Below are 21,078 nucleotides of genomic sequence, written 5' to 3' on the forward strand. Positions count from 1 at the left end.
TGTGTGTTTGGTGTATCCGGCTCGGTTTTTCACATTGGTATTCATGCCCTTAACAAACTGTAATAGCTGTCCCAGGTACTTTGAGAAGGCAATGTTTATCACAGAAAATGACTATAATTGGCTCATTTACACATCTGCAAAATATCATGGAAGGCATTTGAATAATGGAGCAGCGAGAGCAAACAATAACAACACCGCAAAGCCGGAGAGTGGAACAAAAGCGTGCATTCTTACCTTCTTCTCCTCCTCCTCCTCCCTCTGCTGCAGCTTCCATTTCCATTTCTAATAAATGATCCCATCCAGTTCATCTTCCCGCTTCCTGTGATCCCGTCTTCACTCATCATTTAGTAGCCCCGCTCATCAGACACACACCCACACATCAAGGACGCAGCCCGTAATTAAAGCGAGTGGAAAGGCCTTGATGTGTAACAAGGTGTTGGAGGCCTTTATGAGTTTGATGAGCGGCGCTTCGACAAACAGGGCGAACGCCTCGGGTTCACCTCTTCCCTGACGTGCGATTGACGCAGGTCCCCCGGGCCCCCCGGACAAGGTGGCGGTGGAGGAGATCACGGACAGCACGGCGCAGCTGTCCTGGACTCCCGGACGGGACAACGGCAGCCCGATCACCGGCTACATCATCCAGGCTCGGACTCCTTTCACCGTGGGCTGGCAGGCCGTAGACACAGGTATCCACAAACACTCCCCCCGGGCGGGGTTTTATTTATTCATCATTCAATTTGAGTTGAGGTGAATGGGAGTAGCATTTTCCATTAAGGACCTCGTTTCCATTCCGCAGTGCCGGAGGTGGTCAACGGCAACATGCTGACGGCCACCGTGGTGGGGCTGAACGCCTGGGTGGAGTACGAGTTCAGGGTGGTGGCCCGCAACGCCGTGGGCCTGGGGGAGCCCAGCCCCTCCTCCGCCAAGACCAGAACCGAGGACGCCAGTGAGTCCCACTCAACACTCAAGTAACGTCTTACTGGAAATATACGGCACGCCTTCCCGTGACTTCCTGGCTCAGATTGGAACCACAGAACTGCAGATAATCGATTCGCAAAATGTGTTTGTTTTAATTTGTGGCGGCTTCCTGGCATACAGTAAATTGTTGGCTCACGCAGTAGCCGAGCAATGATTTCTTTAAGCTTTCGCCGAGGTTTTTCTTCCAACTGACTAATACGCAGCTAAAAATGGAAATGTTTCAAAGCTCTGCTGGAGTTGTGGACGCTGTGCCACATGTTTTAGCTGCAGTTGTATAATTCAATTTTTCAATGCAGAAAACATGAGCTATTCTGTCTGGCAGATTCGAAGATTTGAGTCTAAATCCTTTTGGATGTATTGGAAAGGATGGAAAATGTAGTTATCTCATTTAGATACAAATATTAACATGTTCAAGGCCTTCCGCCCGTGTTCCTCATTCCGTATGTATTTCTGTCCGTCTCCTGGAAGCTTACATATACACGGCGGTTCCACCAGTAACCACGGCAGTGTCAACGGGCTACTTGAAGATTAAAAGTTTGAATTCCGGTGATAGGGCATCGCCAGATGTTTCTTAGTGCCTCTGATTGTGCCTCTTTCAAGAACAGCATTTCTACTTCCTGCCATGTTTCTTCTCAGAATTTGGTCCGTATTTTTTATTTTGAGTTATGCCCACTGGTAAAGCGATTGTCAAACACTTATTCCAGACCACTGCATGTGTGCAAGGTCTTGGTCTTGACTCGGCCTGGGGTTAGACGGTCTTGACTACAACATTACCTCCTACAACTCCTCCTACCACTACAAAGCATAAATCAGATGGAGGAATCGCTGCCTCCGCAGTGATCAGTTGAGATAAGTTAGTTTCAGATCAGAGAGGGCAGAAAACCTGAAATAACTTCATTTGTTCTTGTTATGTTGATGAAGTTGATGAAAATGACAGTTTCCTTCTCCTACTTTGATTGTCCTCTTCTGCAGATTTCTGGTATTATTTCCATCAGTAGGGTTTCAAGAAATCCAAAAGTTCATTAATGTCTGTTATTTTTATTTATTTTTTTGTCTCCATTAACTTTGTTTACTAGTCTTTCAATGTCAAACATGCACGTGCAATCTTCAGACGAATTTGACCTACCCTTTCATGAAATTCAGATTTAACATTTTAATCATCCCAATCCAGTCGACATTTGAAAATATCATCGCTTAAAACAACAACAAAAACAGCATAAAATCGACAAAAGAGATGTTCGACCCAAGGCTGAATAGATGAATAAAACAGTCGTTCCCTCACAGGGACAGCTGACCCTCTTTTAGGATTGCCAGAAAGAGTCAACTTGACCAGTAACAAAATCGCTAACAGGAATGAGTCAATCTAAGTCTGTGTCTCCTTAAATTGGATCATTTCTACGTATTTTAGCCAAAACTAGGCGACATAAAAGAAGGCTTGTCAAAGATCCTCTCAAAAACTGTCCAGTTGGAAAGTTTTTGGACTTGAAAACTTATAAAATTGCAGAATCTTGCATAAAATCACTATTGTATCTTCTTACAGGGGTCCATCATTGTATGAGAGCTATATGCATGACAAGGTGCTCTATACAAACACAAAATATGATTCCCTAATCCAATGGATTGACCAAAAAGCACAGTGCTGGCACATTTAGCCGAAAAGCAGCGGCTCCAAGCGCTCCATTTGTGCGTCTACACTCAGCCATTTAGGTGTTAAGAGTACATCACTGGAGTCCAAAGTGCTCGAAGCTGCAGGTGGGACTCTTACTCTCAAAGTATCCCCGAAACTCGTCCGCGTACTTTCCCACCGAGGTTTTAGCCAAATCGCTCCGTGAGACGGATGGCGAGAAGAAAAGGAAAAGTGGAGCAGAGATGGAGGGAGTATGAAAGGCTCTTGCTGCAGATGGGGCTAAATGCTTCACAAGAGTAAAGGGAGCAGGTCACTGCGAGCCACGGTGACACACGGTGACACACGTTAACACCGCTCCAGCTTATTTTCAGCATCAAATGATGCTTGTTGGCTTTTTTTTTCAGATGCACTGCCAGACAGCAGTGCAACACTACTGGATGTAACAAGTGGATCAACATGAGAAAACACTTAAAGTCATTTCCAGGATACAGGCTGTTCAGCCTACAAGACAATAACAGTCATTAGCAGGAAGCATATGCGTTGGTGTGAGTTCACTGACTGGCTGTCTTCTGTTCCAGTAACGGTGTTGAAGGCATAAATGTTCTCATTATGAAATGAAGGTTTTATTTTCTTTTTGCTTTACAAGGTGATCATTCCAGTATTTAGTTGCGTTTCGGGTTTCAGTTTCCACGACAACGGTGCTGAAAATGGGGAATGGTGTATTGTTCACGGCTTCATTACAAAAACAGCGCCAACTTGTGGCTTGGAATGATAACTCTCCTGTTTTGAAAACATTGCCACGTAAACACAAGACTTATCAGAAATGAAAACTGCAAAATGACGTGTTCCAGTGAGAAATGTTGTTTAAATGGGCCTAAAACCTTTGTTGCGTTTGTTTCCCACTGCAAAAAGAGTTTCAATGGCCCACCTGCCTCGTGTTTCCTGAAAAAAAAAAAAAAAAAAACACTGAGGACAAATTCATTTTTAATGATGGATTGAAAGATCAATTGTTCATTTCAGAAGGTCTGAACAATTAATGTAGTTTCTGCAGCTTTGCAGGCTTGCATTTATTTTTTTTTTCATTTTAACTTAATATTAATTGAGTGCTGAAAGTCAGCAAAATCCCAAACTTCTTCCAAAACTTTGCATCTCTTTTCAAATAGAGTGCTTGGATGATTTTTTTTCAATATTTTATTGACTGATTTTAATGCAGATATGGGAAATAAAGCCTGACCTTGTTCCAGATGCATATTAAGCTCCACTTTGTTATGAGTTACAGAGGATTTGTTGCTCCTGTTTGAGTCACAGTCAACACAGAAATCTGAGTAGTGGCAGATTAGAAACCCTGCAGAAAAACAAGACAGTAGATTATCATTTACATAGAACTAAATTATGTGGAAAAGGTGCCCAGTTGTACTAATTTTCGTTTTTGCCATGAGGCTTATGCATTTCCTTTGTCTTGAAGGAGAAACTGAAAGACTCCATTGAACATCTCACCAGTAAAGCAGAGAACTCTTGCTCCAGGTTTGATCAGCATTTCCAGTGGTCAGCGACTCTGAAGATAAGCTAGTTTGGAACAATAACTGAATCTGAATCTCGTGTTGATGCAGGAAAAAGGATCGGATTGAAAAAGGAGGAAGGAGTTCGTGCAGGAGGTGTCAGCAGTGGTGTAGTCCAGGGTACACGGGGTATACACACAGTCAGCTTTGTGTAGACCCTCATCCAAATCCACCATGATGCAGCATTCACCAATGCAGTATCTAAAACTTAGATTCAGCCTTTTTTTTTTTCCCCTAGGATGATGAAGCCATGAAAACGCCCTGCTCTGTCCCTGATTGGCCGGTTCTCGCTGCATCACTGATTTGATTGATCTCACTCTGTTATGTTTTTGGCCAGTTGATGAAGAAGACACAGGATGAAAAGGTGGTTTTTACACAGTGTTGAAATCTTTCTCTTCACGTAGCTGGATTTGCCAACTTGGTTCAAGAAGTGCTTGTAACTTAACACGAGCCTCGTCATCTTATTGACTGCAGCTGTTGTTGTAAATAGAGAGAGTAGAATATGGCTTCATAGAAGCAATGGAGAAAATCAGAGGTGAACGCATCTTATGGGGTGAAAAATGCTTAATGAAAGTATGAAACTCTGCACCAAACACCTTGTGAACCCAAAGAGTTTATCCTCAGAGAATTGGAACACACTGTGGCTAAATCTAATAAAGAAAACTTGATTTAACTTGCCTTTCTTTGTGAAGAATTGTTCAGACTGTGGTAGTGATTGAGTTGTTTAAGTTAATGGTAAAAAATTCCAGCTCCTCATGAGAATGGCTGGGAACCACAGGTGTGCACGACCATATATTGGCTGAGCTGAGACTGTTTCTGGAAAATCTGGTTTGAAGCAGCCTCTCAGCTCAGACGGCTCTAAACATGTGGTTCACCTCACGATGACATTCATAATAAAGTCCTCATGCGGCTTATGGTAAAGGAACCACACGCGAAAAATACAGCAAAGTGGAACAGGTTCTCTTTAGAAAATGAAATAATGCTGAAAAGAGAGCGAGGCTTGGAAAGAATGATACGGGAGAAAAGTGGGATCTCTCTTCCCGGCATTCAACCCCGACTGACCAAACTCTGGCGGACATCAGACGTCAGCAGCGCTCGCTAAAGCCAGGCTCCACTTACCAAAGGATACTATAAGGACACGCTTGAGTGCTCCCTCCACCTACACTGTCATTTTTTCGCCAGCACGCCGCGGTGCACAAGCGGCCGTTTGGGAATAGAACCGGAGTGGGCTGAGTCAAATGTCATTTGCAAAATATTACACTCCCTGGCTCGCCGCATATGCATTTGAGCAATATCAGTAATTCTCCTGAAATGTTTGTGTTTGCGTGGCGAGAGGGATTGGTGGGGGGTGTGAAAGGGGAGGCGGTGTCTGCCGTAAGGCCACCAGCACTGTGGAGGCCTTCGCTTGAGCTGGGTAAACTGTGTTCTAATTGCTCCCCTCTGGGCTTTACCTCTCAGTTCCCGATACGGCTCCCACTGATGTCGGAGGTGGAGGCGGCACCAAGGCTGAATTAGTGATAACATGGGAGGTAAGTCATCTGTCACATTTTACTGTTCTCTCCATTGCCGAGTAATGGTTTTGCTTAATTGTGCAGAATTGAATGGGAGCAATTTTATGACCCACATTAGAGGGAGACACCTCTCATCTGGCTCAGCCTCACGAGGGCCGTTTCTCCCTCCACTCCCCCTCCAAAAAGTAGCTACAGATGGAGAGAACTTCCTCTGAGGAGTTTTTCACTTTAGCCACAGTTATATAAAGGAAAAAAATGTGGTAGGAAGGTGAATGTGGGAAGCTAACAGAATGAGGAGGAGTAGGAATGCACCGATCCCGATCCCAGTGTGGGATCTGATTCTGCACGGTGTACTCATACTCGTAAATGATTCCCAATACAACCTGGTGAGCGTTAGGTGACGTAGGTACGCAGGAGAACACGGTCATTTGGAGATTCTTTAATATTAATGAGAATGAGACAAAATGAGACAGACTGTAAATGATGTTCTGCCCAAACACCAGTCCGAGCGGTACAACACCAGCAACTTCATCACCAGAGACACTGAGAGCAGCAGTTAGCTCGATGGCTCTCATTAGTTTAGCTGCTCACCCCCAGCCCCACCCCCACATCCCTCATTCTGCTGAGGTGTTATTAAGTCCGCCTCTCCCATTGTGGTCAAACCTCCTGCATTACTAGACCACATGTATTTTCAAATCTAAAACCAGCAGAGCCGTCAGGACTGGAAGCTGCAACATTAAATATAAACTAGGACATTTTTCTTCTTGATTTTCCATAATATCACATTTTGGAATATTGTCAGCGGACGATCCTTAATGGAAGAATAAACATGTTTTGGCAGGTGCTGGTGAAGGTGCCAGCTCACTGTGTTGATGCTCACTGTTTATAGGATTTCTTCTGCTTGCCTCTACTGGACCTCTTTCTGTCAATAGCACCCCCACATCTCCAATATGCTCCCTCCCAGCCTTTGGTAAAGCTGTGTTAGAGTCAATACAGCAGCTTGGACTCCTCTCTGGTAGCACTGCGTGTTCCTCCAGTCCCTTCACTTCCTCTTGTCCTGCCTGTCCCTCGCCTCCTTCCCATTTTATTCACTTTGCGCTGTGTTCTTACAATAGGAGGCTTCACCTGATAAAATTTGACAGGCTGGTACACAGGGAGCGGTGCTGATGCGCACAGTAACACACTGAAAGAACAGAATTTTGGCTCTAAAAGAAGACAGTGATGATCAGGAGGCACTATACTGGGTAAATTCCCAGTGTCTTACAAAATGTGAACAATAAATCGACAAGAATCAAAGAATTTAATGATTGGAAAGACATGTTACACATTGAGATAAGTGCTGCTGTTACATTTTCATCCCGATGCTTTAGTGAAGAATATTTTTTCCCAATTCAGAGCACATCATAAATGGTTTTAATCTAAAATAATACGGGAAAAACATCACAGTGAGATATTGAGATGTGCACATAGAAGTGGTGGAGTGACTGTATGGCTGTGCTTCAATTCTTAGGACCATTTATACGTCATATGTAGGTTTTGACTGCTTGAAATAATTTATAAGGCAAAACAATGATGCACAATAGTGTGTGCGTAATCTTTTGCAAAACCCCAGTGAGAAAATAATCCAATTTAGTCTACATTTTTCCACCTGTAAACAGTAAAACTGTTATAAATTTGTACAAATGAATACTTTATTAACACATTTACTTAGAAGGTTAAAGGTATTTTATGAGCATCTCATCAAAGGTGAAGAAAAGTCAGACAAATATAGTTTTTTGTTTTTTGTTTTTTTTATTCCTGAAACCTGTAAGACTTTATTTATTGATATCGCGTTTAACATTGCGTGTACTCATGTACGCAAATGGATTTCACTTTCGTTTTGCATCTGTTTATCTCAGGTATGTCAAACATAAGGCCCGTGGGCCCAAACTGGCCCTCAAGAGGCCATACTCCCAAGCAAATGATAAAAATTGCAAAAACAAATCATAGACACAACACAACCCTGAGACCTGAGCTGGGATGTCAGTGATGCTGTGGTGAACACGAAGCTACCTCACTGCTGTCAAACTAGCCTCAAAGTCATGCTGTCAAGGGGAGTTTGTGAAAACATGCATAATGTAACAGCCAGAGGAGAAGTTTTGGCGATATCTCACTGTATTTTGCACCAGAAGATTTCACTGAAATTGGCTTTATATTGAGAATGGAGTCAATTCCTTGAGTCGTATTTCTTCGTATTTAAAAAAAAAAAAAACATCCTGCACCACTACAGAAAAACTCTGGGATTTCAATTTGAAGATGAGGGAGGCACTATTTTACCAGTCTCGCCCACTCAAGATGAAATTGGGCCCTGGGCTGAAATGTTGTGCTTTAGCACTGGCTAAAAGTCACGCCTTGTGTGGTGTGACATGCAAACAGCAGTACTGAGATGAGTTTTCACATTAGACCATGCTTACATGGGAAAAATTTGCAATACAAGACATTCAGAAAACAGGAGAAATCTTTCTAATTTCATGAAAAAAAGTTATCTTTATAACTTAAAAAACATCACCCGCTGCGCAGTCATCCCATCTGGCTCTGAGGTGCAGAGTCGGGCCTGTCTGTTTCTTTGTCTGTATGCCTTTTAATATCACTATAGTTTTGTGTTTTGCTCCCAGCCCGTGCCCGAGGAACTGCAGAACGGCGAGGGCTTCGGCTACATCATCGCCTTCCGGCCCGTGGGCACGGTGACGTGGACGCGGGCCGTCATCTCCACGCCGGGCGTGTCGCGCTACTCCTTCCGCAACGACACCATCCCGCCGTTCTCGCCGTTTGACGTCAAAGTGGGGGCCTACAACAACCGCGGGGAGGGGCCCTTCAGCTCCATCGGCACCGTGTACTCGGCGGAGGAAGGTAGACTTCACAGTTAAACAAGCTATAATCTCTCTCCTTATAACTCTGACCTTGAATAGTAATCATGAAACCGGTTCTTTTCCTTCTCTTCGTGCTGTTACTCCCCACCCCTCTCAAGCTGGGAATGTCAACTGGATATTAGTTATCGTGCCGGTAGATTACAGGAAATCCTAGCAGACACTTACCACGCCGCGCTGTCAGGGAGGTATCCTGTTAATTGAATTTGCCGGGCAGATAGTCTTCCCTTATGTCAGTCACAGATCCCATTAAAAGAGAGCGGGGAAATAGCTTTTCAGTGAAACTACAGGTCTATTTTGTGCCTTACCTCTTATTGCTATTAGTGTGTGTGTGTGTGTGTGTTTGAGATGGTGCTGGATGAGTCTGTGGGATTCTCACTGCATTTCTGCTCTATTTCTGCAGTCCCCAGCGTGGCTCCTAAGAGGGTTAGGGCTCGGAGTGTGTCTGCAGCACAAATTGAAGTGATCTGGGAAGCTCTCCCTTCCCTCGCTGAAAGAGTGCTTGGATATGAGGTATGACTCACTGCAAAGTCATTCTTTTCTTTTCTTTTCTATTCTTTTTTCCCGTCCTCCCCCCCCCTCTCAAAAAAATAAGATGATAATTGAGCTTTTCCCTGCGGCTTGTTTATCAGAGGATAACCATCCTTCTGCTGTCCTTTAAATTAGTTTCCCTCCGTCTTTGACGTACCATATTTCACTGTATCGTCTCGTGTATCTCCGCAGAGGGTTCGTCCTGAGCGATAATAATAATATCACGAATAAGGGCCTTCAATGCGGCGACCGCGAAACCCCCACAGGAGTCAAAAGAAAACCCCTCATCTTTTTCAAGAATGCAAAGAGGACTTTGCTGTTGTTCGCCCTCCTCCTCCTCCTCCTCCTCCTCCTCCTCCTCCTCCGCCACTGTGCCTCCTCCTTGGTGCTCTTTCAATATCTGTCACCTCTGGCCCTTCAGCACAAAGCTGTGCAGTTGCCATAGCACTGGCCACATTGTCCTTGCTCCAAGCGCAGGTCCTGAAGTGGATCCAGGCTGCTGAATCTCAAATCGACCAGCAGTATGGAAACGATGGATGTGGTCACACACACACAAACACACAAACACACAAACACGCACACTCACACAGTGAGGAATTTCACATTCAAAAGATTGTCTTACCATCAATTGAATCCCGGCTCTAACCACAGACGAGCTTTAATTGATAACAACTTGGAAATACAATCCACTACAAACCGCAGACCTCCCAGAGGGCTGCCTCCATGTTGGAATCTCGCTCATTATTGACTTAACTCATTTGCCAGTTTGCACCAGAAGCGTGAATATTAAAGGTAATGCAAAGAAAAGCTCCGAGTAGAATCAGTTTGCTTCTGCAAATACCACCGTGTCTCCGGCACTTGTAGATGTGGGCTGGTAGCCTCGGGGAAGGCAGGATCTGCATCTCGTCTGGCATGGCGGGGGAATCGCGCTTTGCTGTAGAAAGCTGTGATTTGTCAGTACAAATAAAGCTTTTTTTTTTTAATATTTGAAAGATTTCTCCCTTCCCTCTTCACTTTTGATAATGGCGTTGCTTTAGGTTGATGTTTCTCGTCCGTGGTCAGTTATCTGACCTGCAGATGGACTGTTTACATGTTTGGCTGTGAGGATGCGCATCAGTAATTGAGACTGTACCGGTGAAAGATGTATCATCCAGCATCTCCGCCCTCCCCACACTTCTGGAGTACAAGCAGCATTTCAGATTTGGCTCCCAGACGTCGGCTGCTCCGGCCCGTAACGCTTCCCGTTCCTCCCGTCTCTCTCTTTCCAGGTCGTGTACTGGGAAGACGACACCAAGCCCGACACCGTTGGCAAAGTGCGCCTCACTGGAAACTACACGCTGGTGAACATCACGGGGCTGAAAGCGAACACAGTGTACTACCTCTCTGTGGCCGCTTTCAACACGGCTGGCCCCGGGCCGCAGTCGGCGCCCATCAACAACACCACAAAGAAACCACGTGAGTCCGTCCCCGGAGGGCCATTCAGAGCGTCTCCCAGTGGAGACTCATTCACGGAGCCCGTCGCGGGACGCCGCGCCGTCCTCGGCCTGATAGGCGTAGCGCTTCTTGGACTTTGTTGCTGGCGCTTATGAAAATCAGTCTGACAAAAGAGATTTCCATCCGCGCGCGGGGAGGTCTAGTGCCGACACCTGCAGCGAATCCGAGCGGTCTTAAGGTGCCCTTGAAGGAGGAGGAATGATTTCAGCCTCTCCGGAGCACAGCAAGAAGAGGAGACGTATTAAAGCCATTCATTTTGTCAAGTGTAGTTTGAATAAACAGAAGTGATTTCTCGCCTTAGATTGGATCAGGTCTTTGAAATGAAATCTGTGAAACAAGACCACAACAATAATAAAAAGTCATATTTATTTTTTAAAGTCATTTGGAAAGATTGCTATCTTAGTTTTTATGAAGTTCTGGTTCTTCTTTCAAACTTAACGAGTGAAACCTCAAATTTATAAATCCAACGGATTCAGTGGTCAGGAGATTGAATGCCAGTTGAAGTATTAAAATCAATGAATTATATTAAGATTTCATGATGTTTCGCCTCCCATCTGAAATGTTTCATCACTTTCAACTGACCTGACTTGAAGCTTGAAGAAATTATGATTATTTAAGGTTCGGACGTGATAATAAGACTGATTACGCTAATTCATCAAAATACTTTATTGACAATGATCTGCACAAGTCTATTTCCTATTTCCTGCTTGTTGGACAGTTAATAAATGCTTTTTTGTTTTTGTGTTTTAGGTGTGTGTCTGTTGAGAAGTGATAGGTTACTGCTAGGTTACTGACACTTGAATGGCTCTCAGCAGAACTGAAATGACAGTTTCTGCTGTGTACGATGAAGAGTTTCTCTTTAGCTAATTCAAATTGAACACAGGCACACAGTGGGCTCTCGGTATCTTTTTTTTTTTTTTTTTTGGCAGCATCCATCGTTACATAATATGTTTGTTTTAGCAGCTCAACGGAAAGCAGAGACACTTCTGTAAGGTTTCCAGTCATGGTGCTTGCAATTCTTCCTGACTTTCTTGAAGTCTTGAAGACGCTTCGCCTCTCATTCCACTCCATCAGTTCATTCTACATCAGAATTAATGAAATTGAGGCACAGCGTCTTCAAAACCTCGAGCCCAGTTGCCTTTGGGAAACGCACAGAAGAGGTTTAAAGTTTGTTCATAGCTGCTGTTTACTAAGATGCAGTGTGTTGAACTTCAAAGCCTGCGTAGTATTCACTGTGTCTTAATTAGTGTTCTGGTGAAACCGCAATTCATTTGTTTTGCAAGTGAAACGTCTTCCTAATCCGGGGATGCAAATTGTTCGCTGTGCATGCGAGCGTTTCAGAGAGACGACCACAGAAAACAGTCGCCAGCGTGTCCTGTTTATTGACCGCCGGTTTCCTCCTCCAGCTCCAGATCGAGCTCCACTCAACATACAATGGACAATGATTGGCTCCACACTCACGCTGCACTGGGACCCCGTGGTCGCCATGGAGACGGAGTCAAAGGTCACCGGGTATTTGGTAAGTACTGGTTCCCTGCGACTCCCCTGAGGTTTATCTACAGAATTAACTCATGACAGACCACACTCATCTGCTGCAATGAGGAGTTTCACTGCCAAAAGTTGTTTTCGGTAGACTCCAGTCTTTTCCATTTTCACTTGAAAACGTTGCCATGTAAGTTTCTCCCTCCATAAGTTAACATTAATGGTGTCATGGTTTAACGAACTTGTCAGAGTGGCAATTTTAACCTCGACCCTCCCTCCTCCGACGCCTCAGGTGCTGCTGAAGAGGCACCGCTACAACGACATCCAAACCATCGCCACCAACAAAACCACGGCCGAGCTCAGCCTGGCCGCCAACGACAACTATCTCATCCAGATCAAGGTCGTGAGCGAGGGCGGCGAAGGCGTCGGCAGCGAGCCCATCCACATCCACAAGCTCAGTGAGTCTCTTGTTTTTCTGTCCTTATGTTGTTTTTCATATTTCTCTCTTTGGCCACTGATAAAGCTTAAGGGAGGATTCAATAATTCAGAATGAACATTTGATTTGGCTTCATCGCATCCCTTTCCGACCATGTGTAATAGACTTATTTCGAGTGCGAGAAAAGTGACCTTTTCAGAAATGTGTGCGCGGTGTCATCCATCTCTGCCATTGGGGTTATTATTCCTTGTTGACTGGCTGCACAGCGCCGCAGCATATAAAGCAGTTTCTGTGCTCCCATCCCCTCGCTGTGCAAAATGGCGAGGCGGCTCAGTTTGCTTTGATGTGATACCAACTTTATCTTCTTGCGATACTTAAATAGCCTCTCCTGTTGAAAGCCAGCAATAATAGAGATATGGGGGGAAAAAAATTCAGTTGGCTTTTGATTGATGATGAAATTTAAAGGAAGATAGTGCAGCAAACGGCAGGTTTTCCTGCGTTTGATGGAAACGGCGTGTTTCTCAGGTCTTCACCAGCCGCTCCCTGTGGTTTTTTTCCTCAGGTATGGGAGCGCGGGGCTCCGGAGCGGGCCGCCTCAGTTTGCTGTGCCGCTCGGCCGTCCTGGCCGGCGCGCTGCTCTCCTCCATCTGGTGATGTCCAGTCGCAGCCCTCCTTCTTCTCCTCTCCACCCCTCCCCCTCCCCCTCCACAGCCAGCCTGTCCCACGCTAACCCTCCACCGGACTGGCACACGGGACCGGGACAGGACCGGACTCTTAAAGGGACCACACGCTACTTTTTCTTTGAAAGGGACATCAGATAGAGATGAGACGCTTCGCGTTGCATGATATCTTTTTGGTATTTCTTCCAGCGTCATAAGTGCCACCCTCCCCCTCTAGGTTTAGAAGTTCTGATCATCTTAGTATCGATAGCGATGCTAATGCCTTAAAACCCCCGACTTCTCACATACGGTCAATACCAAAGTAGGTGACTGAGGCTGCTTGCTTTTCTCTTTAACTCTAATGTATGATAACATCTCCCAAAAAAGGAATTCATAATCTCATCAAGGCAAAAATGATTCTATACGTCTCCACAGCTTAACACCATCCTTATTTCTATTCTGTGTAGCTTTTTGCCAAAAAAGAAAAAAAAAAAAAAAATCCATCCACTTCAGGCTCGAAGGTTCGTCAAATATATCAAAGATGCATCGCAAATTCAATATAACTGTGCCTGAAACCCACTTATCCCCACAACCTGAGGTCTGTTTCACAGCCCCTCCCCCCCGTCCCGACGTTACCCTGATAGATCTCACCATTTTGCTCTCTATCTCATGCTCCTCTAAATAATAAATGCCTATCACACGCCGCACTCTCAGTCTAGCGGAAAGGCCCGGATTGTGGAGGGAGGAAGGAGACGTGCAGTGTTACTGTGTCAAGCGTATCCCCTGTGTACCGTTCCTCCTCTCCATTTAGACGACCTGTGTTCTAGATACGCTCGTCATATCGCCCGGCACGGATCCCGTCTGCACCCCAGATGACCACTCGGCCCGGCGCACAACAGACTCTGAGATAACAGTGCCTTCACTAGAGTCCGATCCCTTTTTTTGTTTGTTTGTTTCTCTTCATCTATATTGGGAGAAAGATTCAGGCATTGTCTGCCCCCCCCTCCCTCCCCCCACGAAATGTAGAGGAAACCCATTATTGGAAATGGTATGTTGATTAAATTTTCATTGAGACGCCGGAGCACCTGAGACAAAAAAGGGTTGGAAGCTTTAGGAAAGCCGCTACGGATTGAGATATATGGCAGGATTTTTTTCTTTTTCTTTTTTTCGGTCCCTGTATTTATGGCCTGTGGTATAATAAATGTATGACTCCATCCGTAGCATAATTTATGGGCTATTAAGGCATCAGAATAATTGATGTGAATACCACGGTAAAAGAGCCCTGACTGGAAATAGAGTTAAAGGCATGGCTGTCATTTACCACCGACTCATCTCCGTGCGTGGGACTCCTGCCGACGCTCTGCTGAGGGAGCCACTTTTCACGCCCTTTTATCACGAGGACGAGTGTGTCTGGAACCCGGAGTGGCGAGCCGACTCGCCGGGGTCCCGGCGATGTTCAGCCGGGGACGCGGTCAGCCGAACCGCGACACTTTGCTGTGCCTTTGCCGAACGCGGGGTTGCGTACGCTCGTTAGCTAGAAGCTGTCGTCGTCTGCATTTTGCACTCTTCCACCCCTCCGCCCGCCCCACCGCCCCCCCCCCCCCGGCACACACGCATCTGCCACCCCAAAGTCGAATGAAAGCACAAGGAATTGATGCAAGGTGACTGGACGTCCTCACTTCCCCGTCTGAACAGGTGCGAGGCCCAAGAGGCCCCGTAAAAAGTCCGACCGGCCGACATAATCAGGCTGTCCTATCTGCTCCCTGACTGGTTCCATAAAGCCCTCTGCTCGTTGATTAGACTGCTGCAGACCAGTCAATGGGATATTGATTTTCCTGCCCCATTATTACGGCTGTCACAATTCAGCTGCTTGATTGACTGATGGCCGACTTCTTCTTGCACTTGTTCTGTTGTGTTACAGTCGGTGATGTTTCAGATGTCCTTCACTTCTCTTCTTCACGACCAGACTTTAAAGGCATTCCTTTTTCTTTCTTTGATTTTTTTCAAGCTTTCTCGTCATGTTTCTCCACGGTGTGACCAGAGCTCTCACTGTATTGGCTTATTTTGGGCTTTTTTTTTCCACAGAACTTGCTGTTCAGATTTAAGTATTCTGTATCGTAGTGGTAGATTGTGACTTTGAATCAGAGCCGTGACCTGAAATCGATTAGCTGGTTGATTCTTTTGAGCTGCTCTTTGAAACAAACCCACTGTTGGGCAGCGCTGCGCTGCGCTCCAGCGATAGGACCACTGCTATCTTTGTTTCCCGACAACAGAAAAATCCCAGTCACACCAGCATTTAAAGCATTGAAATTCCACGCAGAGCTCGACTTCTGTCACTTTTGTGTGTGTGAGCGTGTGTGTGTGTGTGTGTGTGTGTGTGTGTGTGTGTGCGCTGCTGGCATTGCTTTCAGCTGGGGAATACAAAATGACTGGCTGTGTGGGACTATCTGCTTTTATTAAGCCCTAATTTGTTGAATTTAAGCAGCTCCACAAATGTTTGATGGTTACAAACACCAGTGGTGTTTTTTTTTTTTATTTTTATTTTTCTGTTTCTTGAATAAACTGTGAGGAATTAAACGTACAATAGGCAACATTTTTATGAAAGATTAAAACAATGTGAAGAAATAACTTTTTTTTTAACAACTCTTAATATGTCCGAGTGTCGTGCCGCAGGGCTTTCTGCAAACGTTAGCAAGCAAATCACCGAGTCCCGGTCTGTTGCAGCTCGCGATACCATTTTCCACCACAGTATGGAGCCAGGGAGTCACTTTAGCGTTCCGGCTCCGTTTACACGGCCGAGTTTTCAAGTGAAAACAGAAATCTGTTGTTGCATTTCACGTCACCAATTACATGGCAACGGTGCGTGGAGTCATTGAAAAAACTTGTGCATATGCACACAATGGCTAGAGTAAATAGTTCTTCAGCACATGCGCGAATAGATTTCCAATAGCAGTGTTTTCCTCCAGCGAGTCATGACTCCAGGACTCCAGTCATGTCCAGACTCTCCTGGACTTGGTGGTTTTGGAGTGACAGTCACCGTAATAACAATCTAACTTGGTGGTCTGTCCATGTTCTCGTTGTGTGTCGTTTCATCACTAAAGCAGCCAACGGCACCCTCTAGCGGCCCGACATGAAAACTACATCGTTATTCAGCGTTTCTACCATTCCTGTGTAAACCGTCGTCGTTTTCAAAACGTTGTCGTGTAAACACGAAACCTTTCTGAAACCGCGCGTTTTCACTTGGTACGTTGTCGTGTGAACGAGCCGTGAGTCTGCTGCAGGAAGAGAGAAGTGGAAGCTGCTAGCTGGACAGGCAGGGCACCACGCTGGCTCCACACCACGGGAATCTTATCTATGATACCAAAATCATCCGGAGCAACGAGCATCGTCGCCATTAGAGCCGTGACTAATAGCTTCAGCCGCCTGTGCAGACGAAGGGCACCGTGTTATTTTGTGGTGTGACATCGCCTCAAAGCAGTTTTTGTGTTGATCTGAGCGAAGTTAGCGATTCCTTTAATATCCGAACACAATCACCAAGGATGCACAGAAATATTTTGAAAGTGAGCATGAGCTGGTTTTTCTCTTATTATTTACACGGTCGGCCATAGTTGAGCCCGTCGTCTCTAAAACAACAGTACAATCTGAAGAAAGCAAAAGACGTGATCGGAGCCAGCGGGCGATGTTGAAATGTATCGATCACTCGAAAACTACATATCTATTTATATCCATGAGGTGGATTCAGCTGGATTGGTTTCTGTGTGCGTCGATGCTCAGACAGGAGTGCACCTGGTGCAGTGTAAATAGCTTGCATATATTTTTTAAGACATGGCCAGCAAAGATGACCTTACTGCTTTTATATAGTGTGTTCTCTGACCTTTAATACTGGTGTATTAATCAATGATCTCTGTGAGATACTGACATGTAGAAGGGCATTTTCATATTGAAAAGTAACTGTATTGTCTTGTATACTAAAAAAAAAAATTGTGCATGTTAATCATTGTTTGTGAATTTGTGTTGGATTTTTTTGTAAAACTATAACTTAATAAAAATGTTTATTCCAGATTCTGGTGTTCCTTCATGTTTCTGCCTGAATGAATGAAATTATTTAGTGTTTGAATTTAAACCCTGAGATTCTGGATCTAGACTTTCTGCTCTCATGTACCAGAAGATGAATCACTCCATTTCCACTGGGTTGTTATTGACATGATTTTAGTCTGGAAATCTCAAAACATTTATTTTCAAGCATTTCATGAAATTACACCCATAAATTCACTCCCACCAGTTCCTGTTTGCATAATTAGTTCTCATGTATTCATTCGGTGAAAAGAATCGGAATTCATGTTTGTGATTGAAAAATTAAACTTTCTTCAACCTGAATGAGCCTTTTTGGCTACTCGGGTTGAAAAGTTTTAGCGAGCAAAATATTTATTCCCTCAACGGCTTTCAATTTTTCAATTAAATTATTATTTATGTAGCTTTTCAATTTTTTGAAATGTTCTGGTAAAATACCTTTTGAAGTGTTTTTTGGCTGTATATAAAAGTCCAAATATTTTATTTCGAGATATTTTTCTGGTTCGGCTGTCAAATGGTTGAAATTGCTTGGATTTGCAATGGAAATGTAGTTTACTCCCCACCTTTGCCTCCAGTCACGTCACCACTAAGCTGCAGGTTGAGCTCACTAGAAAGGGACGGATTGTATTTTTATACTGGATTCAACGACGTCGGTTGACAAACTGCAGCCTTGGTAGATTTAATGGAAGTTTTCTTCATGGTCCATGTTCTGTTTCTTGTGTTCTTTCTGAGATCCAGACTGTCTCCTTGGCTTCCCCTCCCCCGAATGAGAAAGTCCTGAACGTGCTTCAGTTTCGAACCAGTCTGGGACAAAATGCTGACTGCTTGGTATGTTTGAGCTTGACGGTGATGGCTTCCATGCAGGAGGGTCGTTCTACGTCGAGAACAATTTGGAAGACTTTGACACACACTCAGGAATCAAACCAGCCACCAAGTTCAATTCAAAGAGTGGACAGGAAATTTTACCCTTAAGCAAAAAGCTTTATTACAATTTAATTACAAAAACAGCCAACAGCATCAACTTGTGGCCTGATTTACTAACTACATTGTTTTTGACATTCCTGCCATTTCCACGGAAGTTGTTTTCAAAACATTGACGTGTGAATGTGAACATTGATGTTTTTTCACTTGAGACGTGTTAAAAAGGCTGAATCCAGTCTAATAGCGCTCGTATCATTTAGAAGGTGAGGACAGTGTCGTGATGTTGATCTGTCTGACAGCTTTGTCGTGCATCTCTGTAGAGATTTTCATGGGAAGTTTTCTGCAGTTCAAGCCTCTGATCGTGTTTGTGTTTCTTTCTATTTAAAAAGAAGCAGATTTCTGGATTCCCACACAACACTGACTCTGGGTGTGAAGCAGACCTGTGGAGCTCTAAAACCCTGCTGGTGAATAATTCATGGCAGTTCACTGGCGGTTCTTCACAGCCACCAAGTGAAAGCCTGATGTGCAAATGAAGAGTATTAACTTTCACATAGATTAACTTTAACATCATAGTCATACTTGATTAAATTAGAAGCACTTTTCCCCCTATAATCTAAACCAAACCGGCAGAAAGCTTCTGCATGTGGGATTCACACGTCGCGACGAGGCGGGCCCCTTTTTAGTCAGCCAGATCTAAACGGGATTATTTAATGCCACAGCAGTTTGTAGAGCAAAGGAGTGTTTCAGAATATAATCACCCTATTCATCAAAGCACAGCTTTGCTCTGGCTCCTCTGCTGTGCATTTTACCCGTCATTAGCCCTGCTCAGACTCAGTATCTATGAAGAATAGACGTTTCTTTATATCTGACCGGAGGTCATCTCAAAGTAAGCCGTGGGATTCCAAGACATGTTTTTGTGTCAGAGACTGTTGTTCTTTTCATTCACCCCCTTGTTGACCCTGAATGTTTGGTTTTTACAATATAGATGAGGACGTGCGATCTATTATGCATGTAAATGATCACTGTCAGCGGCTCTGTTGTAATGAGAAACAATGTGGATCAAAGCGTTTCTGTGGAGCGGCTCGGTTCGCGCTCTCGTGCTCGATTACCGTTTTTAAAAACATAATGAAAACCTCCAGTTTGTGTGGATCATTTCAAACATACGGCGACAAGCACAGAAGGAACATTTCATATGTTTTACAAAGCATCCACTCTAAAGCTGATTGAATTTTTTTCTGAGAGCAGCAGAACCAGCCCGGCTGGAGTATTACAAGCAGAATCTGTGCAGTTTAAGATGTTTGCAGTGTGGATATGCTTTAACTGACATGTTTTATGAACAGCATGAGGTCATCTTCAAACCTTTCAATGTATTGCTGATTCACTTATGTGCATCAGGACTTTATAATTAAAGCATTCCGGTCTTTCAAACAGGCCCTTTCACTATAAATAATTAGAAAATCCAGCACGGAAGGCTTTTTGTATATTAGTTTGGCTAGAAATGTTTCATATTTCTTCAAAGAATCTGACCTTCTTCCCTTATAACCTCTGCTTTTTTTTTTTTTTTTTCAGAAAATTTGAAAAACTGAAAGGTGAATATAAAAGCAACCGTATGTCGACGCAAGCGGGAGAGACTGTTGCAATACTTTGTGTTTGCGTCAAGAAATCCGCCTCCATTTATTTCAGTGACAGGATGTAAAATTCCGGACTGTTTGGGGGACAGTAAATTGAACACAAATGTGTCTCAGTTCATTAAGCTGTTTAAACAAAAGTGACCTGCTGGAAATGAAACTGTTTCCATGTGTGTTTCCTGGAGTTTTCCATGGAGTGAACAAATGGAACGTATTTCATATTCGATATGACAGAAATAAGACGGAACAACACAGAAAATACCTTATAATAAAGTCTCCAAATGAATGTTGCGTTGAGCCAGCTGAGGAAATGTCTCTATGAGTGAAGTGGTTCTCAAGAGCAGTCTTGGTTCCCTGCAAAGGAGAAGAAAAACCAGGTGGAACCAGTCACCTGGTTGATGTCCCTGGCCGGCTGGGTGAGGAGGAGACGCCCGTGTTGCAGCCTTGATGCACATAAAGCAGGACACAGCTCACCTAATCTGGTTAATAAAACAGAAAAGTGTTCCTCTCTGTGACTAATCGGCGCAAAGAACTCTTCACAACTGTGGATGGCCAGCTGGTAAGCGTTTAAAAATGAACTAAAAAGGAACTGTGAGAGCATGTGTTATGCGGAAAAGCATTTGATTTCTTACTGCATTTGGTTGCTACCTCTGTGTTAAATATTTAAAGTCTGCCTCTGTTAAAAAATACTTGATGCTTTATGGCCAAATCATTATTAGTTGTCATATTACTTTGAATTCAACCTTTGAAAAAAGGAAAAAAAAACTTAAATAATTACTCCTAGGAGTAATTGGCTACATTTTCTGTTTTTTCCTTTTAAAGGTTTTTCACCTAAGAACTAAAGAGCCTAGAGAAACTGGCACAACCTACTAAGGAAACCTGCTAAAATGTAATGCAAAACCTAAGGGAAGCCTAAAGAATTCTAAAGAAACCTAAAAGAAAACTAAAGGAACCTAAAGAAACTTACGGATTCAAAGAATTGTTAAACAAAAAAACAAACAAAAAAAAAAAAAAAGAAATGCAAAGAAATCCCAGAGAACTTAAGAACTGGAAAGTGGAAGTATTAGAGAATTCTAAAGGAATTTAAAAAGCTGAAGAAATCTGCAATAGCCTGTATCTGAAACCTGACATGTGACGACAATAAAAGATTGAAAGAAAACTTGCACTGGTTTTTTGAGTGGAATCCTGTGGAACATCCCTGTGAAGAAAACATTCCGTTCAAGTCTGGAGCGGCACAGAAATTCAGAGGACTTGACAGTTGGTCTTGGGGCGCTG

The 21,078-nt window shown here is 44.0% G+C and overlaps 1 protein-coding gene across 1 annotated transcript in view; it reads left to right on the forward strand.

The window, feature by feature from the left end:
• The window catches only part of cntn3b (contactin 3b), a 70,970-nt gene extending 57,792 nt beyond the window's left edge, over positions 1 to 13,178 (forward strand). Inside the window, exons 15-23 of the mRNA XM_030091113.1 lie at positions 528 to 686; positions 797 to 946; positions 5,623 to 5,693; positions 8,330 to 8,564; positions 8,985 to 9,094; positions 10,381 to 10,567; positions 12,013 to 12,125; positions 12,381 to 12,546; positions 13,087 to 13,178. Of these exons, the coding sequence (XP_029946973.1) occupies positions 528 to 686; positions 797 to 946; positions 5,623 to 5,693; positions 8,330 to 8,564; positions 8,985 to 9,094; positions 10,381 to 10,567; positions 12,013 to 12,125; positions 12,381 to 12,546; positions 13,087 to 13,178 (1,283 nt within the window). The remainder of the gene's footprint in view (positions 1 to 527; positions 687 to 796; positions 947 to 5,622; positions 5,694 to 8,329; positions 8,565 to 8,984; positions 9,095 to 10,380; positions 10,568 to 12,012; positions 12,126 to 12,380; positions 12,547 to 13,086) is intronic.
• Positions 13,179 to 21,078: the final 7,900 nt, after the last annotated feature.

This window comes from Salarias fasciatus, chromosome 5, assembly GCF_902148845.1.
Source record: "Salarias fasciatus chromosome 5, fSalaFa1.1, whole genome shotgun sequence".
Classification (NCBI taxonomy): Eukaryota; Metazoa; Chordata; class Actinopteri; order Blenniiformes; family Blenniidae; genus Salarias; species Salarias fasciatus.